The sequence below is a fragment of the Somniosus microcephalus genome, chromosome 26 (genome assembly GCF_052327205.1).
Source record: "Somniosus microcephalus isolate GS21.2 chromosome 26, FLI_Smic_1.0, whole genome shotgun sequence".
In the NCBI taxonomy this organism is placed as follows: domain Eukaryota; kingdom Metazoa; phylum Chordata; class Chondrichthyes; order Squaliformes; family Somniosidae; genus Somniosus; species Somniosus microcephalus.
The window spans coordinates 42,348,386-42,371,288 of record NC_141012.1 but is presented as its reverse complement, the minus strand read 5'-3'; the positions used below and the strand labels follow the sequence as shown (position 1 = coordinate 42,371,288).

Genomic DNA, 22,903 nt, shown 5'->3' with positions numbered 1-22,903 from the left:
GCCCCCAGTCTGTCAGGAACCGATTGATGTGGCATTCCACCGGCACCTTTACATTGAGAACCGCAGCGAATGTTAAAATAGGAGATAAGGTTATGACATTACATTGATGAGCTTGCCAGAATAGCTGACAGGGACTTGAACCCACAAGTTTCTTCATAGATTTAAGAATCCTGTTGCTTAACATTTTTAAAAAAAAGAAAATAACTTGAGGCTATAAGTTTAAAAAAAAAATTAAAGTGGAGGAAGTAAACACTGCTCCTTTTTACAAATGATTCCTTTAGTAGTTTATTTTAGAATGTTACTTCCTTCACTTTCCACTTGGATTGTGGTTCCGGGTGTGTGTGTGGGGGGGGGGAGAGAGTGTGTATCCCTGGCGATATTGGGCACTCCCGAGGACTTTGTCAATATCTCCACAATCCTGGGGATTCCCTCTCCTAACTTCTGAAAGACGATAGCCACCAGCCAAAGGAAACCAGCAACGTCATCACAAAAAAACCTCCTGTATTAACACAGCAACAGGGATAGTGTCAAAACCCAGAAATCACATGGCAGAAATATAATCACCTCCGGGATTCCCCCTTGGGAGGGCAGTTTGAAACCCCCCCCGAGTTGTAACACACTCCTTTTTCAGTCAGTAGGTTGTACTTGTTTTACACTCTCTCTCTCCGGTTGTGCAGAAAGCTCACGCTGGCTGTGCTCTGCCTCCTGGCCGCTATCGTGCACCGGGCTCTCTCCCGGTTCCCTGGTTCTACCTCTCTCGCCCCCTTCCACTGCCTCTGATTTGTCCGATATCCAGTATTCGATGAGCAGAAAATGCCCGAGCAGACACCCAGCGCCCCCTGGTGTCTGTCATCAAACCAGGAACCGGTTTCCTGGTGAGGGAAATGACATGAAATTTAATGCAGAGAATTGTGAAGTGATGTATTTTGGAAGGAAGAATGAGGAGAGGTAATATAAAGTGTATATGGTACAATTTTAAAGGGGGTGCAAGAACCGGGCGACCTGGGAGTTTATGTACACAAATCTTTGAAGGTGGTAGGATAAGTTGAGAAGGCTGTTCTTAAAAAAAAAACATACGGGATCGTTGGCTTTATAAATAGAGGCACAGAGTACAAAATGCTAAACCTTTTATAAATTGTTGTTAGGCCCCAGCTGGAGTATTGTGGCCAATTCTGGGCACCACACTGTAGGAAGGATGTCAAGACCTTGGAGAAGGTGCAGAGGAGATTTACTGGAATGGTTCCAGGGATGAGGGACTTCAGTGATGTGGGGAGTCTGGAGAAGCTGGGGTTGTTCTCCTTAGAGCAGAGAAGGTTCAGGGGAGATTTATTGAGGTGTTCAAAATCATGAAGGGTTTTGATCGAGTAAATAAGGAGAAACTGTCTCCAGTGGCGGCAGGGTTGGTAACCACAGGTCACAGATTTAATGTAATTTGTAACAGCGCCAGAGGTGAGAAGAGAATTTTTTTTAACGCAGTGAGTTATGATCTGGAATTCAGTGTCTGAAAGGGTCTCCAACATAACCAGAGAAACCTGATTCCCTGCCATCGAAGAGAGTCATTGATCCACTAATTAGTGGACAGCAAATCTACTTGATTTACAAACAAGGAGTTTTTCTTCATCCACTGTTTTGTACTTAATGAAAAAGTACTCGTCACTTCATTTGAAACCCTAGCTGCTTAAAACTGCAGAAAATCAAAAGGCAGAAATTCTTGTCATCACTGTTATTTTCCACCAATCAGATGAGAGAACCGCAAAATACAATTAAGGGAGCTGGTATATAACATTGGGTGCTGATACAAAAACACATTTATATAGCGCCTTAAATGTAGTAAAACATCCCAAGACCCTTCACAGGAGCGTTATCAGACAAAATTTACAGTCTATCTGTGCAGAGAACGGAAAGTGCATTGATAACGGCACTAGGGGAGAGAGCGGGGTAGAGACTGGGGGGGGGGGGGGGGGCGGTTTTAACCCTACCCGCTGGTCGGGGAAACAGACGGGATCGAGGGCAACGCTGGTTTTACACATCGCCCGATTTACTCTCCATTTAAAATCAGGGAATAAAACCGGCGTTCCTGCGGGTTTCCCGCCCAGTGAGTACGGTTAAAATGACCTCTGTGTCTGTCTCCCTGGCTGAAGTCTCACAAAGTTCTGGGTAGGAGCTGGCTGGTAAATAGACTCGAATGGAGCTGAATGGTTTAAGTTTTCAGCTTCAGGTCGGGTGCAGTCTGACGCCCCACAAAGATAGGCTTGCAAAATGTAACGTGTTTTTGCTGCTCAATCACCACAACTTGGCTTTTTTTCTAAATATCCCAATAGCTGTTGAAATGATGGTTTCTGAGATTTGTCGCAATCATCTGATAAGATGATTGTTGACTTATCTCCTGTCGTGGCTTTTAAAATGACTACATTTGTCTGTTGCTAAAACATGCTTAGCTTACCCAAGCGAATAGATTGTTTGAACTGAAAACACACAGTACAGTTTTAGACCGCTATATTTTAACGAGGCTGTTAAACAGTCATCTAATTACTTTGTAGTTCTAGGTGGCACTTGGCCTTCCAGCAGTGTACAGGAATCGGGAGAAAGTGCCTTGTTACTTTTCCCTCCTCTAGCACAGAGGAGCTGAGGTTAATTGTACTGTCCAAATAGCTGAGCACAAACAGGGAATTGAGTGTGCGACATTCCTGGTCTCCCTGGCTCAGAACTTTTTTTTATTTGTTCATGGGATGTGGGCGAGGCCAGCATTTATTGCCCATCCCTAGTTGCCCTCGAGAAGGTGGTGGTGAGCCGCCGCCTTGAACTGTTGCAGTCCGTGTGGTGAAGGTCCTCCCACAGTGCTGACTTTGTCGAAGCGGTTTGTTACAACTGAGTGGCTTGCTGGGCCATTTCAGAGGGCAGTTAAGAGTCAACCACATTGCTGTGGGTCTGGAGTCACAGAGGCCAGACCGGGTAAGGACGGCAGGTTTCCTTCCCTAAAGGACATTAGTGAACCAGATGGGTTTTTCCGACAATCCGATAGTTTCATGGTCACCACGGTTAAATTCTCCAGCTGCCGTGGTGGGATTTGAACTCTCGTCTCTGGATTATTAGTCCAGGCCTCTGGATTACTAGCCCAGTGACATAACCACGATGCTACCGTACCCTATGTACGGACTCAATATCGAGTTCAACAACTTCAGATCATAACCTCGGCCCCTATTATTTTTATATTTTTATCCACACTTTCGGTTTGTGCCTTTTCCTGTTTCTCTCTCTCCCACAGGGCAGCTGTCTCTCACTCTGTCAGCGCATTTCACACTTCATCCAGAGCCATTGTTTGTCTCTTTACCTGTCCTATTACTATCTCGTCTCACCTTGAATATCTCTTAATGTCTCTTCTTTCAGCCCCTCCCCCACTGCCCAGCCCCCAAACTGCCTTTTGTTTCACTTCCTGCCTTTTCTCTCAGTTCTGTAGAAGGGTTTCGACCCGAAACGTTAACTCTATTTCTCTCTCCACGGATGTTGCCTGACCTGCTGAGATTTTCCAGCATTTTCTGTTGTTATTTCGTACCCTATGTAACTATTCAATTCGATTCAATTCAAATCGCTTTATTGGCATGACAAGTTACATCTTATGTTGCCAAAGCATCGAAAAACATTCATGTTTGTTCACAAAAATACAGATCTATCCATACAGTGTATAAACAGATATATCCCTGAGTGTATAAATATACTTTCATATAATTTAAATATACTCTTTTCTTATATTTAGTGGTTGTCCCTCTGTTTATGGCAAGCTGTAACATAGTGTGCCGCTAGTGTTATACAATTTCTCTCTTCCCCTAGTAGGTATGGGAGTTTTTGGTCGTCATTCAAATTTCTGAAATCCGGGCATATTTTTGTGAATTTTGGGTAGAAATTGTCCCTTATGCCCTGATATTTTCTACAAGCTGTGAGGAAGTGCATCTCTGTCTCCACCACTCCCTGACTGCAGTGAGAGCATATCCTGTCCTCTTACTTGCCCATTGAACCATCCAGGAAGCAGGCAGGTTTTCATTTGAAGATGTGATGGGGAAGAGCTTTCAATCAGCTCCTCTCTGCAACTGAACAGAATTCCCATCTCTCTCTGTTTTGGGTTAGTCACCCAGGGAGTGATGTTGGTTAAACAGTAACATTTGTTGCCACTTTTCCTCTATTCATGTGGGCTCAGGTTACCTCAGTGACTCACCTGATATCATAACACAGTATATCACTAGAACTAAAGAACTTGTATGACAAACCACAGTGTTAGGTTGGGCAGGGACTGGGGGCATAAATTGATGCTTTGAACTCAGTTTGATATCCGTACAGGCCAGGCACTGAATCTCTGATGTTACAATCTCACTGATGTGTTGTCTGTAATTTATTTTGTTTTTGATTTTTCTCCTCTGTGAAAGCAGGGGTCCAGTTTCGTAGGTGCTGTCAGCCTCCGAATACATCACCTGAGTGATCATTCTTTGTGAGCCTGGACAGTGAATGTCGCCAGCAGACTATGTCAAAGTTCTTATCCTCCCTTTCAAATCCCTGCATGGTATCACCCCACCCTACACGAGTGAGTTCCTCCAGCCTGCGTCACCCCCCACCCCCCCCTCGTTCCATCATTGGTGGCCATTTGTTCAACCATCATACTCTGGAAGTCACTACCTAGTTCCTGCTGCCTTATCGCCTCCCTCCCTGCTTTCAAAAACCTCCTCAAAACTCTTCTCTTCTGTACTCTGTATCTAACCCGTGCTGTACCTGCCCTGGGAGTGTTTGATGGGACAGTGTAGAGGGAGCTTTACTCTGTAAATAACCTGTGCTGTACCTGCTCTGGGAGTGTTTGATGCTGATGTGAACTGTCCAAGATGCAAAAGCACTCTACTCTTCAATAAAACTTTATAATCTAAAACTAAGAAAAATATAAATCATTATATCTGCAAAATAAGTACTTGTAATAGGAGAATTTATGACTTTTAAAACCACATCCAGGAAATCGATTATAAAAAGCAAGTATGCTTCAATCTCACATGATTTATTCACCCTCTCAATCTCAAGCCAGCCAGTCAATCTCTGTCTTGCCCACGCTATTCTCCCTGGAAGAGCCCCTGTCTTTTGCTTTTCTTAAAACAGAGGGTGCAAGCTCAAATGTATTTGATGTACAAACTGGCCTAGTCGTCGATTGTCAGATCTGGCTTGACTGCATCAAGCACTACTGAGCTTTGCTATCCTCGGGCAAAACCACCTATTTCTCCAGAAGGTAAGGTCCTTTTTTCTTTTCCCATGACCAACTGCCTCTCTATCCCCTCGACCCTCACCACAAATAACAAATTCAAGGAGCTTATGGACTTCTTCTCCAACAGTGAGCCCATCAGTGTGGTTGCTCTACCCCTTCCTCCTGTCCATTGTCCCTTACTTCCCTTCCCCTGTCTCTCTCCTACTCTAACCCAAGACCACAACTTTTTGCAGTTCTCGCCTATTTCCCTGCCCTCTCAAAGCTCATCTTGGCTATAAGACCTACCTCCTACTCCTTCGATCCCCTCCCCACTCAAACTCTCACAGCTCAATTACAAGGCATGGCCACCCCCCCCCCCCCCCCCCCCCCATGCCAACAGATATAGCCAATGCTTTCCTTTCTTCGGGTACTGTCCTTCGGCCTTCCAAACCAGTCATCATCTCCCTCACTTAAAAAAAATCTCCAACTATCGCCCCATCTCTGACCTGCATTTCCTCGAGTTACTTGAACATGTCATCAACTCCTATCCCAATTCTCACTGTTTGAATCCCTCCAGTCTAGAGCCTACCTTGCTGAGTGTCCCAAAACACCCCTAGCCAAAGTCACTGTGACTCAGACCATGGTGAGTTATTCTTCCTCAACCTTTCTACAGTGTTTTCACCAGGCCATCCATTCCAATTCCTCTTCTGTAATCCAGCTCCATGTGAATAACCTTGCTTCTTTCATTCTTACTTATCCGATTATCACGGTGCCTCTCCAGCAATGGCTTCTCTTCCCTCTCCTGCACCGTCACCTCATGGGATCCCCCTTGGCTCCCTCCTCGTCCTCATCTACATCTGCTGCCCCAGGGTCAGCTCTCACATGATGCTCTGCCAGGTCTCCTGACCTCTGTTTGGCTCCATGTTAACAGACTACTGAAGATTGAATCCATTGTCTGTGCCCCCCCCCCCCCCCCAATCAGAAACTCCATTACGTGTCACTGATTCTATGCCGCTCCACAGTCAGCCAGGCCCCGTGCCAAATGGCAGTAGCAGCACTAAATATAGATGCAGCGTCAGACGCACGAGCTGCAGTGTGTGGTTACTGGTGTGGGCCGATGTCAATCCTGTTATGTTTCTCTTTAATAAAACAAATCACATGGAGAAGGGAAGGCTGTTCAGTAATTGAACATGTTGCAACACAAACCTGCAGATAAGGCAGGGGAGTTATTCTGACCCCCAAGTGAAGCAAACTCGGGCTGCATTTACACTGCAACGAAAGCAGCTTCACCAACACTAGGTAGTTGGTGTTATTCACAACCTGATTCTCAAACAAAGTCGAGTGAAACTTGCTCTGGAGCAGGGTTCAGCTGTAGTGTAAGTGTGTTCTTAAATCGACATTGACCTGCTATGTGGAATGGAGGAGAAAATGGAGCTGTGTGGAATTGGATGTGCATTTTAATTCCATGCGGCAAAGTATTTTCCAAGGTATGAAAAAATAATTTGGAGCAATTTTAACTGAGCACCCAGTGAATATGGCTCCATAGCATAAAAGTGTTAATTAGCACTAGACTGGCAATGATACCCTGTGAGGGCATAAAGATAGCTGGTACAGTATTGGAAATTAAATAGCACCTTGGTAGAGTAGAGTTCACAATTGAAATTGGGTTTAAGGCGCACTGGGTGAGCCAAATTCCTGTGCTGCTTTAGGTCAACGGATAAATGACTTTATTAAAACATGGTAACTAACACGGTCAAACTAGGTGGAGCTAAGGGAGTGCTTGGTGGTGCAGTATAAAGGGAGCTTTACCCAATATCTAACATGCTATATTTGACTTGGGAGTGCTTGATGCTGACAGTGCAAAAATGAGCACTAATATCCCTCCGCAAAATATGCACAAAAAGAAAAGTGCCCCTCTGTCTGTTTCTGGCGACTCTGGGCTGGATTTTCATTGAGGAGGCGGGACTACAACTTTCGGGGTTGTAGTCCCGCCTCCATCAAGTTATAGCCAACCCACGTGATTTTGACTTGATTGACCTTGTGGAGCCCGCCCAGCGAGCTCAGCAGGCCAATTAAGGGCCACTCAGCAACAGGTGACGTCACAGACTGACATTTCATCTGTCAAGACCTTTTGACAGATGAAATATCAACGTTTGAAGCTGTCAAACACTGACAATCTGTACTCCAAGTTAATGCCTTCCTCTCGGGATGATTTAAAGATTTCTCTGGAACAGAAAGCTGAATGCTACATTTTTTGACAGCTTGCGGCCATTCTGCTTTCTGTGCCGGTGAGATGAGGGACTCCCGAGACCTGAAGGAAGGAAGGCTGTAAAGGTAAGTAAAACTACTTCAAACACACCAAACACACTTACCTCTGCACTCATGCACCCATCACTCACCTGAACACCGGACATCTCGACCCCTCCAAGCCCGACGGCCCGCCTCGCTAACTTGGCATGGTTTGGAGCTGTTGGGAATCCCACACTTCAGGGATAAAAATAGGGATTAGGCTAAAAACTGCCTGTTAATTACCTGTTAACAGGCAGTTAATTGGCACTAATCCCCTTCCCACCTCAGGGAGGCGGGTCCCAGCACGGGTCAGGTACCCGCCTCCTTTGAAACTGGCATGGGGCGGGATGGGTTCGTGCCCCCCCAATTTCGGATTTTAACCCCCCACATGCCTCCAATCCCGTCTCCACGGCCCAATGAAAATCCTGCCTTCTGCATCTGATTATTGCAGAGTTATGAACAGAAAGAGGCTTCCGTCTATGCCGTTCTGCTTTGTTTAACACACGGAGTCAGTAACCCGTTAAGTCATTGTTTTTGCAGCAGTCTGTGGCAAACCACAGGGGATCACTTGTGGTTACTGAAGGACTGACAGTTTTATTAGCGGGGGCTTGAGGAGGGTGGGGGCAGCGGAAGCAGGCAGGAGTGTTGCAAGAGGTAAGTGGACGAAATCCGATTCACTACTCCGCTTCCTCGAAACACTGTTGTGTCACTGAGGCGCAGGTGAGACCCGATGTGGCAGTGCCCCGTGCTGTTCCCTGAACAAAGAGCACCTCATCTAACACAAACAGTTTGGATATGCTGGCAGAATTGCAAACAATAGGATTTTAGTCCAAAAAATAGCCATTAATCACTACTGTTTTCTGTCTTGTAATCAATGTCCTATCCATGCTATCACACTTCCCCTTCCCATGTGCCTTAATTGTATCAACAAGCCTGCCACGTGGCACCTTATCAAAGGTCGTTTGAAAGTTCACGTGCACAACATCCACTTCCTCTCCTTTATCTATATATATATATATATATACTCTGCTATTTCTTCGAAGAATTCTATTACATTTGTTTGGCATGACTTGCTTTTTACAAACCAGCTTTAATTAACTCTTGTCTTACTAAGTGAATATTAATTCTATGGCCTCTAGAGGTTTGAAGAGAGGTATATTGGCAACCCTCCAGTCCTCTGGCACAACGAGGATTTGTGGTAGATGGCTCCAGGTACATTTGAGACCAATGAGAATTCGATATATGGTTCATTGAATGTCTCATTCTGCCGGCGCACAGGTAGCGTCCAATAAAACCTGGTTAAAACTGGTTATCTGAACCACATTTCCTGTTTCCGGCGATGGGCTTTGGGCAGGGAGGCTCTTGTGAGGAATGGAATGAGTGGGACACAATCCACAATCAGGTGGACTGTCTGCGGTCTGGTGCTGAGTGTTGTCTCCTGTCCCTTTGTATTCCTTGTTTTCCGGTTATTGCTTTGTTGCGAACTAATGGGCTAAAGTTTACTTTTTTTTCCTGTTCTGCGGTTTCTTTTGTCGTTTAACGGTTCCGCAGTTCTAAAGTCTGAGGGCGATAAATGTGTGTTGCAGAGAGATGGTTGTAACTCCCGAGTGTTTCAGCGACTCTCTGAAAAGTTAGGGCCAGGAAGCCAGGAGGTGGTCGTTGGAAGATGTCGAGCTCGAGTTTTGAAGCCCCAAAGATTGTAGGCGAAAGGTGAGGGGGAGGCAGGTCAAGAGCTCCACAATTTCAAGGCCCTGGGAACGATTGATCTGCAGTAGGAGGCTGTGCAATGGGTCTGGATTTTAACTCAGTGAGGAACAAGGCTGGATCGCCACCTGGTGACAGTGGTTAAAAAACCCTGGGCTGCATGCAGAGAACCGGTGGGAGGAAAACTACCTTTATCAGGGAGGACCCTACAAATACCAGTGCAGTGGAGTCTGACCCTCACCCCAACTCTAGGGGAGCAACAGTGGTACTTTACAGGAAAAAATATTCCTCAATGCTGCTGGTTTTCTAAATTAAATTTGAGTAAATAGTGTTATTTGAGCAGGAGGCAAATGAGCATCAATGGAAAGGTTAGCATTTGAATCTGGTTTGCATGAACTTTTGTTCTGCGGAGTGATCTGTTATGCAGGACAGTGATTGCAGTTTAAAAAATCCATAAAATGGAGGGGTGAAAATAAACTTGAATTTGAAGAGGCGAGATCACTCTTGCAAAGTTCTAGAAAACTTTCCACCCAGCTATAACAACTTTTCACATCCTAACATTGGCTTACATTTCACTCTTAACACAAGAGCCAATGGGGCTGTGGCCTCTTTGCTGGTCTAATTTTTCACCTTTTTTTAAATATAAAGTTCCCAGTTGTTTGAACGAGGTGGGAGCTTTCTACAGGTGGTGTTCTCGCAGTTTGTTCTACTCCAGCCTGGGTGAAACCAAACCTGGGTTCACACCGCTCGCCATCATTCAATTAGGATGGATCTGCACTGGAATTATTCTGCGCACTTAACACTGTCGACTGGAAGCATTAGTGTAACTGGTCTATAATCTGCCAGTGAGTTATTGCATTTCCTCATCTGACAATATGGCCCAGCCTTCAATTATCACTCCAATTATAAACCCACACCTGTTCAAATAGGAACAGATTTGCATATGTTAAGTGTAAACTTAACGAGCCTCCAGCAAGCCTATAAAAAGATTTTTTCCCCGTCATAATTGTATCCTAGAATCAAACCATTCGGCCCATCGTGCCTGTGCTGACTAAAGGCCGGTCCAGTTAGTCCCACTCCCCCGCTCTTTCCCCATGGTCCTGCAAATGTTTCCTTTTTGAAATATTTTTCTAATTCCCTTTTGAAAGTCACTATTGACTCTGCTTCCACCGCCCATTCAGGCCGCGTATTCCAGATAACAACAACTCGCTGCGTCAAAATACATTCTCTTCTCCACCCTGGCTTTTGTTACCATGTAAAAGATATATGCTTAAAAACTGATGTGACAATTAACTCCATCAATCCATTCCTAACCATATATTTATCCAGCCCTTTGTTTTGAAGAGTATATGGATTATTGCACACTAACTTGTTCTGCTGAGACTGTGAAAATGTCATTTATTAAATGTGTAGTTGCAGCCTTGATTGATGGGGCTGTAAGTGCAGCTCGATGAGTGAAACTCCACTCTAATCACCGATGGAAATTACAGACATTTTGCAGAACTTTCCTGAGGAGATGTTTCACGAATAAAAATGTTTCTCTGGAATGCTGGAGCTGTTTTCTCTCTGGGTATTTTAAACATTGCCTATGGAGTCCCCAGAGCCGGGCTATCCCTCGCATGGCCTGCGGCTCCTGCACTAAAGGTGGCTGAGTCTGGGACCCTGATCTCCCGGGCACTGCTTTTAACCACTCGAGAGCCCAGACTGAAAATTCGGGTAACCAGAAATGGGAGCAGCTTGTGGAAGGGAGAGGTGCGGGGTTGGGCTAGACTGGACTGGAAGGTGAACAGGGACTCGGGGTTAAGATTGGGACTTTGGAGGTGGCGGGAGATTGGGACTTCGGGGAGGAGAGGTTAGGGAGAAATGGGATGGGGGGGTTCGGGGGAAGGCGGGTTGGGGAGATTCAGACTCTGGGATGGGGGGGTTCGGGGGAAGGAGGGTTCGGGAGATTCAGACTCTGGGATGGGGGGGTTCGGGGGAAGGAGGGTTGGGGAGATTCAGACTCTGGGATGGGGGGTGGTTTGGGGGAAGGAGGGTTTAGGAGGCTAGTTTTTCATGCACTTTGTAGAAAGCTCCTGAAACAGGTGCAGAACCATTCTCTGCATATTTAAATTGATCCAAAAGGGTTGACCACCATTAAATCCCCCCTTTCCCTGCCCCTACACTTGCTTAAAAAGCTGTTGCATCTCCAACTTTTTCCAATTCTGAGGAAGGGTCATCGACCTGAAACGTTAACTCTGCTTCTCTCTCCACAGATGCTGCCTGACCTGCTGAGTGTTTCCAGCATTTTCTGTCTTTATTTCAGATTTCCAGCATCCGCAGTATTTTGCTTTGTATTACAATGAATGTGCTATTTGTAGCAAGAGGTTCTGATGTTGCAAGAATGAAACCCATCCCTCGTTTTGTTTCTTTGAGTATATATCACCATGGCGTCATTTCTTGATGGGTTTCTGAATGGATCCTTAAACTTATTGGTTTCACATGTATTTCCACCTCTACGGGAACTTCCAGTGCAAACGCACAGCAATTGTTCCTGAGTGTCTGTCTTTTTGACATTTGCTTGGCCATTTTTAGTGGCAGCCAAACCCACCACATCCATGAATGACTCAATTGCCCTGTTGCTTAAAGAATTGCCTTTTGAAGCGTCCTGTTGTGGCCAGTTTGTTTCTCCATTCTGTCATATTTTCAATTTTGTTTTGTCGTAGTCAAGATTCTGGTAAAGTCAGATTTTGGCCAGCATTATTTCAAGATGCCTTTTTGAGCTTCTGATTTTTTTGTACATATTGTTGGCAGGGAAGAAGCTGTGCTTTGTCAGTGATGAGTACCTTGTCAATGGATCTACGCGAGGAACAGCAGGAGACCCGGCCTCCAACAGTCGAGGTAAGAATGACGGGTCGGATTAAGCCAACTGCACCTTGTTAGCCAAGTATGCCCATCCTGCAAATATTGTGAATTACCCTGAAACTTGAAGATTATATTGGGTGAGGTTGGCACAAACACATTTGTTGGAAACAAATTTAATAAGAGCTCCCGCCCCCGCCCAAGAAGTGACCAATTGGATAGATAAAGGGAATGCAACTCTGTTCCCTTTAAGGGGCGCGGCCGTGCATTGATCCCTGAGCTCCCGCGCACTTCAATTCAAAGGCGGTGCAGAGAGCGGGACAGCTGGAGCGGGCGAGGGGCCCGGGAATCCAGACAGAGTCGTTTGCGGAGTCTAGTGGAAATGATCAAGAGAGTTGGGGCAGCGGCCGCATGATAAGGGAGGGAGTGGGTGAGGTGTCGGTCGTGTCGCCCTCTTGAGGTGTTCCACATGCTGCCGGCAGAAGCTGCAGAGGAGCCGGCTCCCATGGTGATGAGGGCAGCGTCTTTACACAAACTCTGCGCTCACCAGCTCGGTGCAGCCGGCCACCGCTATCGGGAATAACAACAGAAAATGCTGGAAAAACTCAGCAAGTCAGGCAACATCCGTGGAGAGAAATTTGAGTTGACGTTTCGGGTTTGACCCTTCTTCAAAACTGGAGAGAAAAGGAACTAGATCGAAGGCAGGGCTGCGATCGGACAAAAGAATAAAAGAACCAAAAGAAGTAAAAGAGATTAGAAGCTAGACGAGATGGTAATAGGCTGTGATTAGGTGTAAAGTGTACTGGCAGGGCAAAAGATAGCTGCCAGGTGTGAGAGAGAAACAAAAGGAAAGGGGGGGGGGGGGAAAGGAAAGGAGTGGAAAAATATAAGTGAAAATGAAATAGGGGCCGAGGTTATGATCTGAAATTGTTGAACTCGATATTGAGACCGGATGGCTGCAGAGTGCCTAATCGGAAGATGAGGTGCTGTTCCTCGAGTTTACGTTGAGCTTCCGTGGAACAGTACAAGAGGCCAAGGACGGTGAGGTCCGAGTGGGAATGGAGCGGTGAATTGAAATGACAGGCAACCGGAAGCTCGGGGTCACCCTTACGGACTGAACGGAGGTGTTCCGCAAAGCTTTTAAAAATCGGTGGGAGAGATTGGTGGCTAACCGCGCGCACCTCTTCTTCCTATTAAACCTGTTACAGGTGGGACTGAGCACTGGCCACACTTTGGAACAACACAGGTGGAGGCCCAGCACATGTACAATGGCCGCTAGAAGGAGGTTAAAGCAAACCATTTTTAGGCCCCTGGTGAAACATAAATGAGAATTTAATTTTAAATTTGGAAAATTATTTAAAACCGAAAAAAATACAGGAAAGTGATGTTGAATGTCCAGTTAAATTTTGCCAGGTGTTGTCCCCTTTTTGAAAGAGTCTCTCAGGGTTATTTAAATCATGTTGTGAGAGAGGGGAATGAATTTGTGCTCCTGTTTGTACCTCCGAGTCTGTGAGAAACGGAGGGAACGGCAACAGATAAAGAGGAAACAACTTCTCCAAAACTGTTCCCAACTCATCGCCAAGGCTGGGGATAGTTTTTCATATTGAATAGGCCCCTATTACATTTTTACTTATCGTTTTTCCACCCCTTTGTTTTGGGTTTTCCCTCCTTTCCCCCCTCCCCCCCCCCCTTCCTTTTTTTTCTCTCTCCCACATGGCAGCTGTCTCATCCAGTGCTCAGTCCCCGGGAACGGACCACACGTGTCGCCACAGAAAAAGCACTGACAGAATCCCAAGACAACGCTCGCTGGGTTCCAGGGCTCTGTATCTTAGCAAATGCTGTTCCAATTCAGATCAGCTCTGAGTACACTTCACACCTAATACGAGCAGTCTTTTGTCTCCACTGTCCTATCACCATCGCGTCTGGTTTTGAATACCTCTTAATGTCTCTCCACTTCTTTTGTTCTATCGCAGCCCTGCCTTCGATCTATTTCATTTCCTTTCCAGTTTTGAAAAAGGGTTCGACCCGAAACGTTGACTCTAGTTTCTCTCCACGGATGTTGCCTGGCCGCCTGAGTTTTTCCAGCATTTTCTGTTGTTATCTGGGGATAGATAACCTCATTGCCTTAGGATTGGGGAGTTTAACCACTTTATTCACTTTATTTGAGCTCTGTTTCGAATTAGAGGTTTTTTTGTTGTATGTTTGACAGCATTGTAGAGGGAAAGAGAAATTTGGAGCAACTTCTTCTGTCAAAGCTGCAATGAGACTTGAAAGAATTAAAAGATTTTTAATGAACTTTCACACAAAATGAGTGTTGACACTTTTTTCCCCTAAATTTCGAATGTTAAAATTAATTTTCCCCTCGTCTAAACAAGTTTCAACCAGGGCAGCACGGTGGCATAGTGGTTAGCACTGTTGCCTCACAGCACCAGGGACCCGGGTTCGAATCCGGCCTCGGGTGACTGTCTGTGTGGAGTTTGCACATTCTCCCCGTGTTTGCGTGGGTTTCCTCCGGGTGCTCCGGTTTCCTCCCACAGTCCAAAGATGTGCGGGTTAGGATAATTGGCTATGATAAATTGACCCTTAGTGTTAGGGGGATTAAATACGTGGGGTTACGGGGATAGGGTGGGATATGTGTTGGTGTAGGGGTTACGAGGATCGGGTGGGATATGTGTCGCTGCAGGCTCGATGGGTCGAAATGGCCTCTATCTGCACTGTGGGGTTTCTGTGATTCTGTGAGGTCTTGAAGTCCAAATGCTTTTGAAGAGGCTCTGAAATGCTCAAAACATTTTAACATTGAAATTTCTCAATATTTGATTTGATGTGATCGTGTGAAGTGAGTAGCTTTACACAAACATGCAACCATGGTTTTGAGGAGAGGGGAGGATTTGTAGGAGTTGCATATTACTTTTTTAAATCATTAACCGGAAGCGAACCAAAAAAGGGGAAAAACACAAACCATTTTATTTTGACTTGTTCATGGTCCTAACAAGTCCCAGGAATAATGTAAATATAGATTTCTTCTTAAACGTTTAGCGCAGTATTAATAGAAACGAGAGTTACGTAATGATGTATAAAAATTGCAGGAAGCTACTTTCTTAATAAACAAGTGGTTCCTTCTAAAGACAGAAAATACTTGATTAAACCGATGATGCACAATTTTGATTTGGTATAAATGTTTGAAATAGCAGATTAAAAATTGAGCTTACAATGAAGTTTGTTTCTAACTATTTAATTACAAAGTACCTAAAACAATTCAATATTTTTCACAAGAGCAGGGATTAATATTGTGGAGAATGTTTGAGAGAAAAACATTAGAAGCAAAATTCGTAAATTAACATCTTTGCGTCACCATATCGGTAAACATTTCCAAGTCCGTCTGATTGGTTCTCCTGTCCAGGAAGAAAGATGAATGTTTGTTTATTTCTGTTAAATCATAGCTTTTCCTGCCTTTTAAAAAATTTGGTGACTCAAATAGTGTATGTGTTTTTCTGCACTTGTGAATAAGTGCTGCATTTCTGACATGTTACATGGGGGGTGCTGGTTCAAGAAGACAACGTTTATTAATGGAAGTGATTGAAGTTGGAAATACGGTTACCCGTTTTTGTTCAGTTCTTTTTAATGCTGTGAACTAAAGCCATTTGTTGGTTGTCTGGTTGCATTGTGATTAATATTCTAATTACTTATGTGGACGTACAGCACCAGCTGCTTGTGCAGCCATTGCTATAGTGACATGAGGGATGGGCTAATACATTGAAAACTTTAAAATGAATACTAATTGCACAATTGGATATGCCTCTTTCAGCTCACCTTGGGCTTTTGGATTGTTTGTCGATGCATAACCGTGTAACTGAGTGACGTTTCTGAAGTGTTAATGCATTATTATGCAGTTCTTTTATATCCCAGTCATTTCTGACAAGTATTTTTTTACATACAATTTGTACATGGCGAACTAAAAGGTTTTGATTAATTCTACCCTAAACAAACTTGCAGAATGGGCATGTAAATGACAAATGAATTTCAATATCGATAAGTGTGAGGTGGTGTACTTTTGGTAGGCAGAATAAGGAGGCGACCTACTCCTTGGAAAATAAGAGTCTAAATGGAATAGAGGTGCAAAGGGATCTGGGGTATCGATTCACAAATCATTCAAACTAGCAATGCAGGTTAAAAAAGCCACAAAAGTGCAAATAAAGCACTGGGGCTCATTTCTAGAGGAATAGAATTCAAAAGCAGAGAAGTTATGTTAAACTTGTATAGAACCTTGTCTGATTGTCTCATGATATGAGACGGTGGGGTGGCAATATGGCATTACTGTATATATGCTTTTAAGTGCTTCTTGTTGTTGAGCTTCCGACCACGCATCCGTGACATAACTAAGACCGCCTATTTCCACCTCCGTCTCCGCCCTTGCCTCAGCTCATCCACTGCTAAAACCCTCATCCATGCCTTTGTTACCTCTAGACTTGACTATTCCAACGCACTCCTGGCTGGCCTCCCACATTCCACCCTACGTAAAGCTGAGATCATCTAAAACTCAGCTGCCCGTGTCCTAACTGGCACCAAGTCCTGTTCACCCACCACCCCTGTGCTCGCTGACCTACATTGGCTCCCAGTTAAGCAACGCCTTGATTTCAAAATTCTCATCCTTGTTTTTAAATCCCTCCATGGCCTCGCCCCTCCCTATCTCTGTAATCTCCTCCAGCCCCACAACCTCCCGAGATATCTGCGCTCCTCTAATTCTGGCTTCTTGAGCATCCCTGATTATAATCGCTCAACCTTTGGTGGCCGTGCCTTAAGAACATAAGAAGTAGGAGCAGGAGTAGGCCATACGGCCCCTCGGGCCTGCTCCGCCATTCAATAGGATCATGGCTGATCTGAACCTAGACTCACGTCCACTTCCCTGCCCGCTCCCCGTAACCCCTAATTCCCTCATCAGCTAGGAAACTGTCTCCGTTTTAAATTTATTTAATGTCGCAGCTTCCACAGCTCTCTGAGGTAGCAAATTCCACAGATTTACTACCCTCTGAGTGAAGAAGTTTCTCCTCATCTCATCTCAGTTTTGAAAGGGCAGCCCCTTATTCTAAGATTATGCCCCCTAGTTCTAGTCTCACCCATCAGATCAGATCACAGAAAGATCACAGAAACCTCACAGTGCAGATAGAGGCCATTTCGGCCCATCGAGCCTGCACCGACACATATCCCACCCTATCCCTGTAACCCCACGTATTTAATCCCCCTAACACTAAGGGTCAATTTTTATCATAGCCAATCAACCTAACCCGCACATCTTTGGACTGTGGGAGGAAACCGGAGCACCCGGAGGAAACCCACGCAAACACGGGGAGAATGTGCAAACTCCACACAGACAGTCACCCGAGGCCGGATTCGAACCCGGGTCCCTGGCGCTGTGAGGCAACAGTGCTAACCACTATGCCACCGTGCTGCCCATCAGTGGAAACATCCTCACCGCATCCACCCGATCAAGCCCCCTCACAATCTTATATGTTTCGATAAGATCGCCTCATTCTTCTGATTTCCAATGAGTAGCGGCTCAACCTACTCAACCTTTCCTCATAAGTCAATCCCCTCATCTCCGGAATCAACCGAGTGAACCTTCTCTGAACTGCCTCGAGAGCAAGTATATCTTTTCTTAAATATGGAAACCAAAACTTTATGCAGTATTCCAGGTGTGGCCTCACCAGTACCCTGTACAACTGAAGCAAGACTTCCCTGCTTTTATACTCCATCTCCCTTGCAATAAAAGCCAAGATTCCATTGGCCTTCCTGATCACCTGCTGACTAACCTTCTGTGTTTCATGCACCAGGACCCCCAGATCCCTTTGTACTGTAGCACTTTGCAGTTTCTCTCCATTTAGATAATAACTTGCTCTTTGATTTTTTCTGCCAAAGTGCATAACCTCACACTTTCCAACATTATATTCCATCTGCCAAATTTCTGCCCACTCACTTAGCCTGTCTATGTCCTTTTGCAGGTTTTTTATGTCCTCCTCACTCACTGCTTTCCCTCCCATCTTTGTATCGTCGGCAAACTTGGATATGTTGCACTTGGTCCCTTCCTCCAAATCGTTAATATAGATTGTAAAGAGTTGGGGTCCCAGCACTGACCCCTGCGGAACACCAAAACAAGGAATGGGAGTCTGTGCCTTCTGTTGCCTAGGCCCTAAGATCTGGAATTCCCTGCCTAAACCTCTCCTCCTCTCTACCTCTCTTTCCTCCTTTAAGACATTCCTTAAAACTTACCCCTTTGACTTAGCTTTTGGTCACCTGCCCTAATTTATCTTTGTGGCTCGGTGTCAAATTTTTTGTCTTATACTCCTGTGAAGCGCCTTGGGACGTTTTGCTACGTTAAAGGTGCTATATAAGTACAAGCTGTTGTTGTAAAATTTGCCCACGGACGAAAATGTTGCGCTGAAAGGAGTTTGTGGCCCGCTCAGTACAAAGAGAAAATAAGAGGGAACATTGAGATGTAGCGTACTTGGATTTTGAGAAGGCATTTGATAAGGTGTCACGAGACTGGTTAGAAAAAAATTAAGGCATATGGTACAAGAGGCGAGGTAGCAGGGTAGATAGAACACTGGTTGGCAGAGGGGAAACTGAGATGGGGTGAATGGGCGTTGCTTGGACTGGAGACGGGCTGGAAAGTGGTGTACCCCAGAGCCAGTGGTAGGCCTACTTTTATTTTTGATTTTATATATAGATGAGTCAGACTTGCATATAAGTAACAAATTGAGATTAGTTAATCACCTAAATGGGGAGGGGGTTAGCAAACAGTGAAGAGGACTGTAAACGATTTCAGGAAGATGTGTTGGTGGAATGGGCAGACAGGTGGCAGATGCAAGTATGAAAACTGGGTTAATTTAAAGAGTCTTTAGATAATTTAAGGTGGATAGGTGTGAGGTAATACATTTTGGAAGAAGAAAAACAAGGAATGGGAGTCCGTGCTTAATTGAAAGAAGCTAAAGGTCAAATGGTCAGGGTCGTTCTGAGGGATGGGAAGGGGAAATGATTGGCCCAGTGAACGATGCTCTGTAGTTCTTGGAAAGTGGAAGCCGATTTCTCATGGGGCAAGTCTTCAGTGGAGCTCAAATGGAAACTTCAGTGGAATTTTTGGAAATGCTAATCAGGATATGATTAAAATTGGGAAAGGGTAAGAATAAGAACTTACTTAAATGGATCACGCTGATTGAATGAAATGTCCTTGTTTTTGTACTTGTCAGAGGAGGAAAATATTTGTGTATCTAAAGACTCTTTAAATTAACCCTGTTTTCATGCTTGCATTGGCCAAACTCATTGGTCAGGTGCCTGGCCCCAGCCCCAACCGTTAAACTGGCCAACTTTCACAAACTGGAGAGGAGAGACAATTTAAAAAGTGCTTTTAACCTAAGATTCCTGTGTAATTCAATATGTTCAGAGTTGGGCATCACAGCGGTGTTGGAGCTTCAGTGCACTGCCATACAGACCTGGGGCCCAGGCTCCTCCACCCAGAGTTCTCAATCTCTGCTACTGGGAGGAGGCAACCAGCAGCCATATGCTTCCTTACAGGCAGAGGGACAATCGAAGAGCATCTCTGCCCCTAACCCCCCCCCCCCGAGTTTCTGTTTTTCCTACATCTACCAGGCAGTAAGACCCAATCTGTTGGGAACAGGAGTGGGCTATTCAGCCCTTCGCGTCTGTTCCGCCATTCAATGAGATCATGCTGATCTGTATCTTAACTCCATCTACCCGCCTTGGTTCCGTCACCCTTAATAACCTTGCCTAACAAAAATCTCTCGATCATCATTTTGAAATTTTCAATTGATCCCCAGCCTCAACAGCATTTTTGGGAGAGAGAGTTGTGGATTTCCAGTACCCTTTGTGTGAAGAAGTGTTTCCTGACATCACCCCTGAACGGCCTGGCTCCAATTTTAAGGTTCTGCCCCCTTGTTCTGGCCTCCCCCACCAGAGGAAATAGTTTCTCTCTCTCTCGGCTCCTTGTGAGGGGCTCGACATTTAATTGTCCGACTAACTGACTCCACTTACTTGTGCATGGCAGCCATTATAGTTCAGGTAAGGTGACAGTCCCATGTGGGGGGTTTTATTTCTAGTTTTCCTAAGGTTTTTTTTTAGCATAAATGTTGAAGTTGCAATTCCCCAATTTGTTTCACTTGGTGTTTTTTTTCTCCACAGTGGAACTTTTGACAGGTGAGACATGGTATATTTTGATTGGTGTCTAAGTGTCAAGTGGCCAGTTGTGTACATTATGCTTGGCGTGCTGTGCTCAAACCAGCGGCAATTTCCCATGATTCTGTGTATGTCAACTGATTAAATGTAGCAGTTTGATTGGTTAAAACGTACCTTGTGTAACACTGGATACAGCAAGTTATGGACTTCTTAAATTAAAGGGAAATCGTCAACAAATTGGGACGTCACATTTACATGGCTTACATGATTACTGAACATGTAAAAGGTCAGTGTCAAAACTATCTGCTGTTATAGTAGATGATTATGAATGGATTCCTCTAGTTTGTAAGCTTGCATGTGCACTTTGTGGCATGATCACTCTTCATATCACAACCCTAGCCAACTTAAGCACACGTAGGTCCCTAGCTGGCATCCTAACTGCACACTATCCAGTATAAACATTAAGGCAAGGGTTTGGCATAAATGACCCTACATTACTCGTCCTGTTCTTTTCTATAAAGTGGGGTCCCCTGAAGGAAGATGAGGATAACCTCCAGGTGACCAGTTCAGTAAGTTTGATCATTTTTCTGATTTTCTTTAATCAAAATTTAGATTAACTTTCTTCTTCTGTTTCCTCCAAGCTACCAATACTTCCTGCTACTTCACCCTCCCTGCTGGGGTGAAATTATGACTCGCTGCATAGTCTCCTCCTCTAGCTCCTCCCTCCTGTAGTTTACAGACCTTTAAACCTAAGCTCTGGCTCACCTCATCACTACTTCTTGACTCTATTGGGGTAGATTTTGACTGAATGGAAATCAAAATCGGGGGAGATGTAAAATGTGCTGCCAATTTGCTGTCGCCTGTTGTATACTATCGCACAAAGTCAAAATCTACTCCATTGTGTCTTCTCTCCTAATCTTTTCAACCTTGATGGTGCCCAGCACAATGGGCCTTTTCCTGGGTTTCTCAGTGGGTGCGGGGGGGTGGGGGGGTGGTGGTGTGTGTGGCGATACGCTTTCAATACAGGATTGCTTTTAACCTTCCCCTAGCATGGATGGTTAAATATATTGAGCAGATCGCAGGAGGCTCAAGGCTGTTATGTCAATTGCATTGGGAATTTCTGGCTTGCAAAGTCATATTTTTATTTTACTCCACAGGAAAGTTCCTCTGATGATGAAGAAGAGGCTCAGTCAAGGTATAACAATTGGATATTGAATACAGTTAACAGGATTTCCAACCCTCTCTCTGCTGATTTTATATTTCTTTCCCAGTACAACTGCGTTTGGCCGGGTGGAAATTGGGAACGTGCTCTGCCATGTCCCATATTTATGTTCCCCCATTTACCGCGGGCAGTGCCAGGCTGAATATCCTCTGCCCACCCATGTATGGACGGGTGTATTGTGAGCAAACTACATCCTCCAATGTATTTCCCTTCATTTGCGTCTTGGCTCAGCTGGATGCCACAGACAACACCTGGCCATTGCTGAATTCTGCCCCTCTACTCAGCCAGACTCCCGGTGGAGGCCAGGGAAGCCCATCAAACACACGTTAGTGTCTTGGAAGCCAGAAGATCAGGAGCCTGTCTTTATAATGGGGGAGCAGCTCCATCCATTCCTGAGATGTGCCCCAAATCTGTGACCGTGTCGGCAGCATAATAGCGGCAATATATTGACAGTATATTTATGGCAATATCTTATTTGCAAATTAATTTCTCTCCTTCGTTTGATCTCTAGGATGCCAATGCAATATCCCACTGGATTGGGCCACCAGCAGAATGGGTAAGAGAAAGCAGAAGCAATTTGGACTATTTTCTCTATTTTTCCCCTTTCTCTGGATCCATAAGTGGCTTGCCTCCATTTGGTGCTTACTTCAAATCAAATCAAATCAACTTTTATTGTCATTGTTAGTGCACAAGTGCAGTACAACGAAATGTAGGCTTACAGCTCCCGAGAGTGTACATTTGGATTAAGACATTTAAACATTCAACATACATTTGGCTTGTAATACATTAACATAAACATAACCATAATAAAGTGCATTGGCAGATGTGCAGGCTTTAGAGTTTATTTGTGGAGTTCAGTAGGATGACAGCCCTGGGAAAGAAGCTGTTCCTAAATCTGGTCGTACGGGTGCGAATGCATCTGTAGGAGGGCGAACAGACTGTGGCTGGGGTGGGTAGGGTCTTTGATGATGGACCGTGACCTCCATAAACAGCGTTTCTGGTATATGTGCTCTATGGTCGGTAGCCGGGTGCCAGTAATGCGTTGGGCAGTTTTGACTACCCGCTGCAGGGCTTTCCGGTCATAGTAGCTACAGCTGCCATACCATACTGTGATACAGTTTGTCAGGATGCTCTATTGTGCAGCGGTAAAAGTTAGAGAGGATCAGGGGTGACAGGTTACATCCCTTCAGCCTCCTTAGGAAATATAGGCGCTGCTGGGCCGCCTTCACCAGAGAGGAGGTATTGAGGGACCAGGAGAGGTCTTCCGTGATGTGGACTCCGAGGAACTTAAAGCTGTCCACCCTTTCCACCACAGCCCCATTGATGTGAATGGGGATGTGACTTCCGCCTTTAGACTTCCTGAAGTCCACAATGATTTCTTTGGTTTTCTTGATGTTCAGGGCCAGGTTGTTATCGGCGCACCACTTCACGAGATGCTGGACCTCCTCCCT

General features: G+C 45.1%; 1 protein-coding gene and 1 long non-coding RNA gene across 4 annotated transcripts in view; one reads left to right on the top strand and one right to left on the bottom strand.

Annotated features, from left to right (window-relative positions):
- LOC147100418 (uncharacterized) overlaps window positions 1-22,903 on the top strand; it is a 79,063-nt gene that overhangs the window by 30,863 nt on the left and 25,297 nt on the right. For 2 of the 3 annotated variants that reach the window (XM_085968101.1, XM_085968102.1), the window contains exons 2-5: window positions 11,999-12,085; window positions 20,752-20,799; window positions 21,388-21,425; window positions 21,964-22,008. In XM_085968101.1, coding sequence (XP_085824227.1) covers window positions 12,023-12,085; window positions 20,752-20,799; window positions 21,388-21,425; window positions 21,964-22,008 — 194 coding nt within the window. In that variant the 5' untranslated portion in view covers window positions 11,999-12,022. The remainder of the gene's footprint in view (window positions 1-11,998; window positions 12,086-20,751; window positions 20,800-21,387; window positions 21,426-21,963; window positions 22,009-22,903) is intronic. The other variant, XM_085968103.1, reaches the window with a different exon arrangement.
- On the bottom strand, window positions 272-6,172 carry LOC147100419 (uncharacterized). Its single transcript, XR_015073731.1, has 2 exons — window positions 5,966-6,172; window positions 272-872 (listed from the first exon to the last, which is right to left on the bottom strand). It is a non-coding gene; the product is annotated as an uncharacterized LOC147100419 (long non-coding RNA).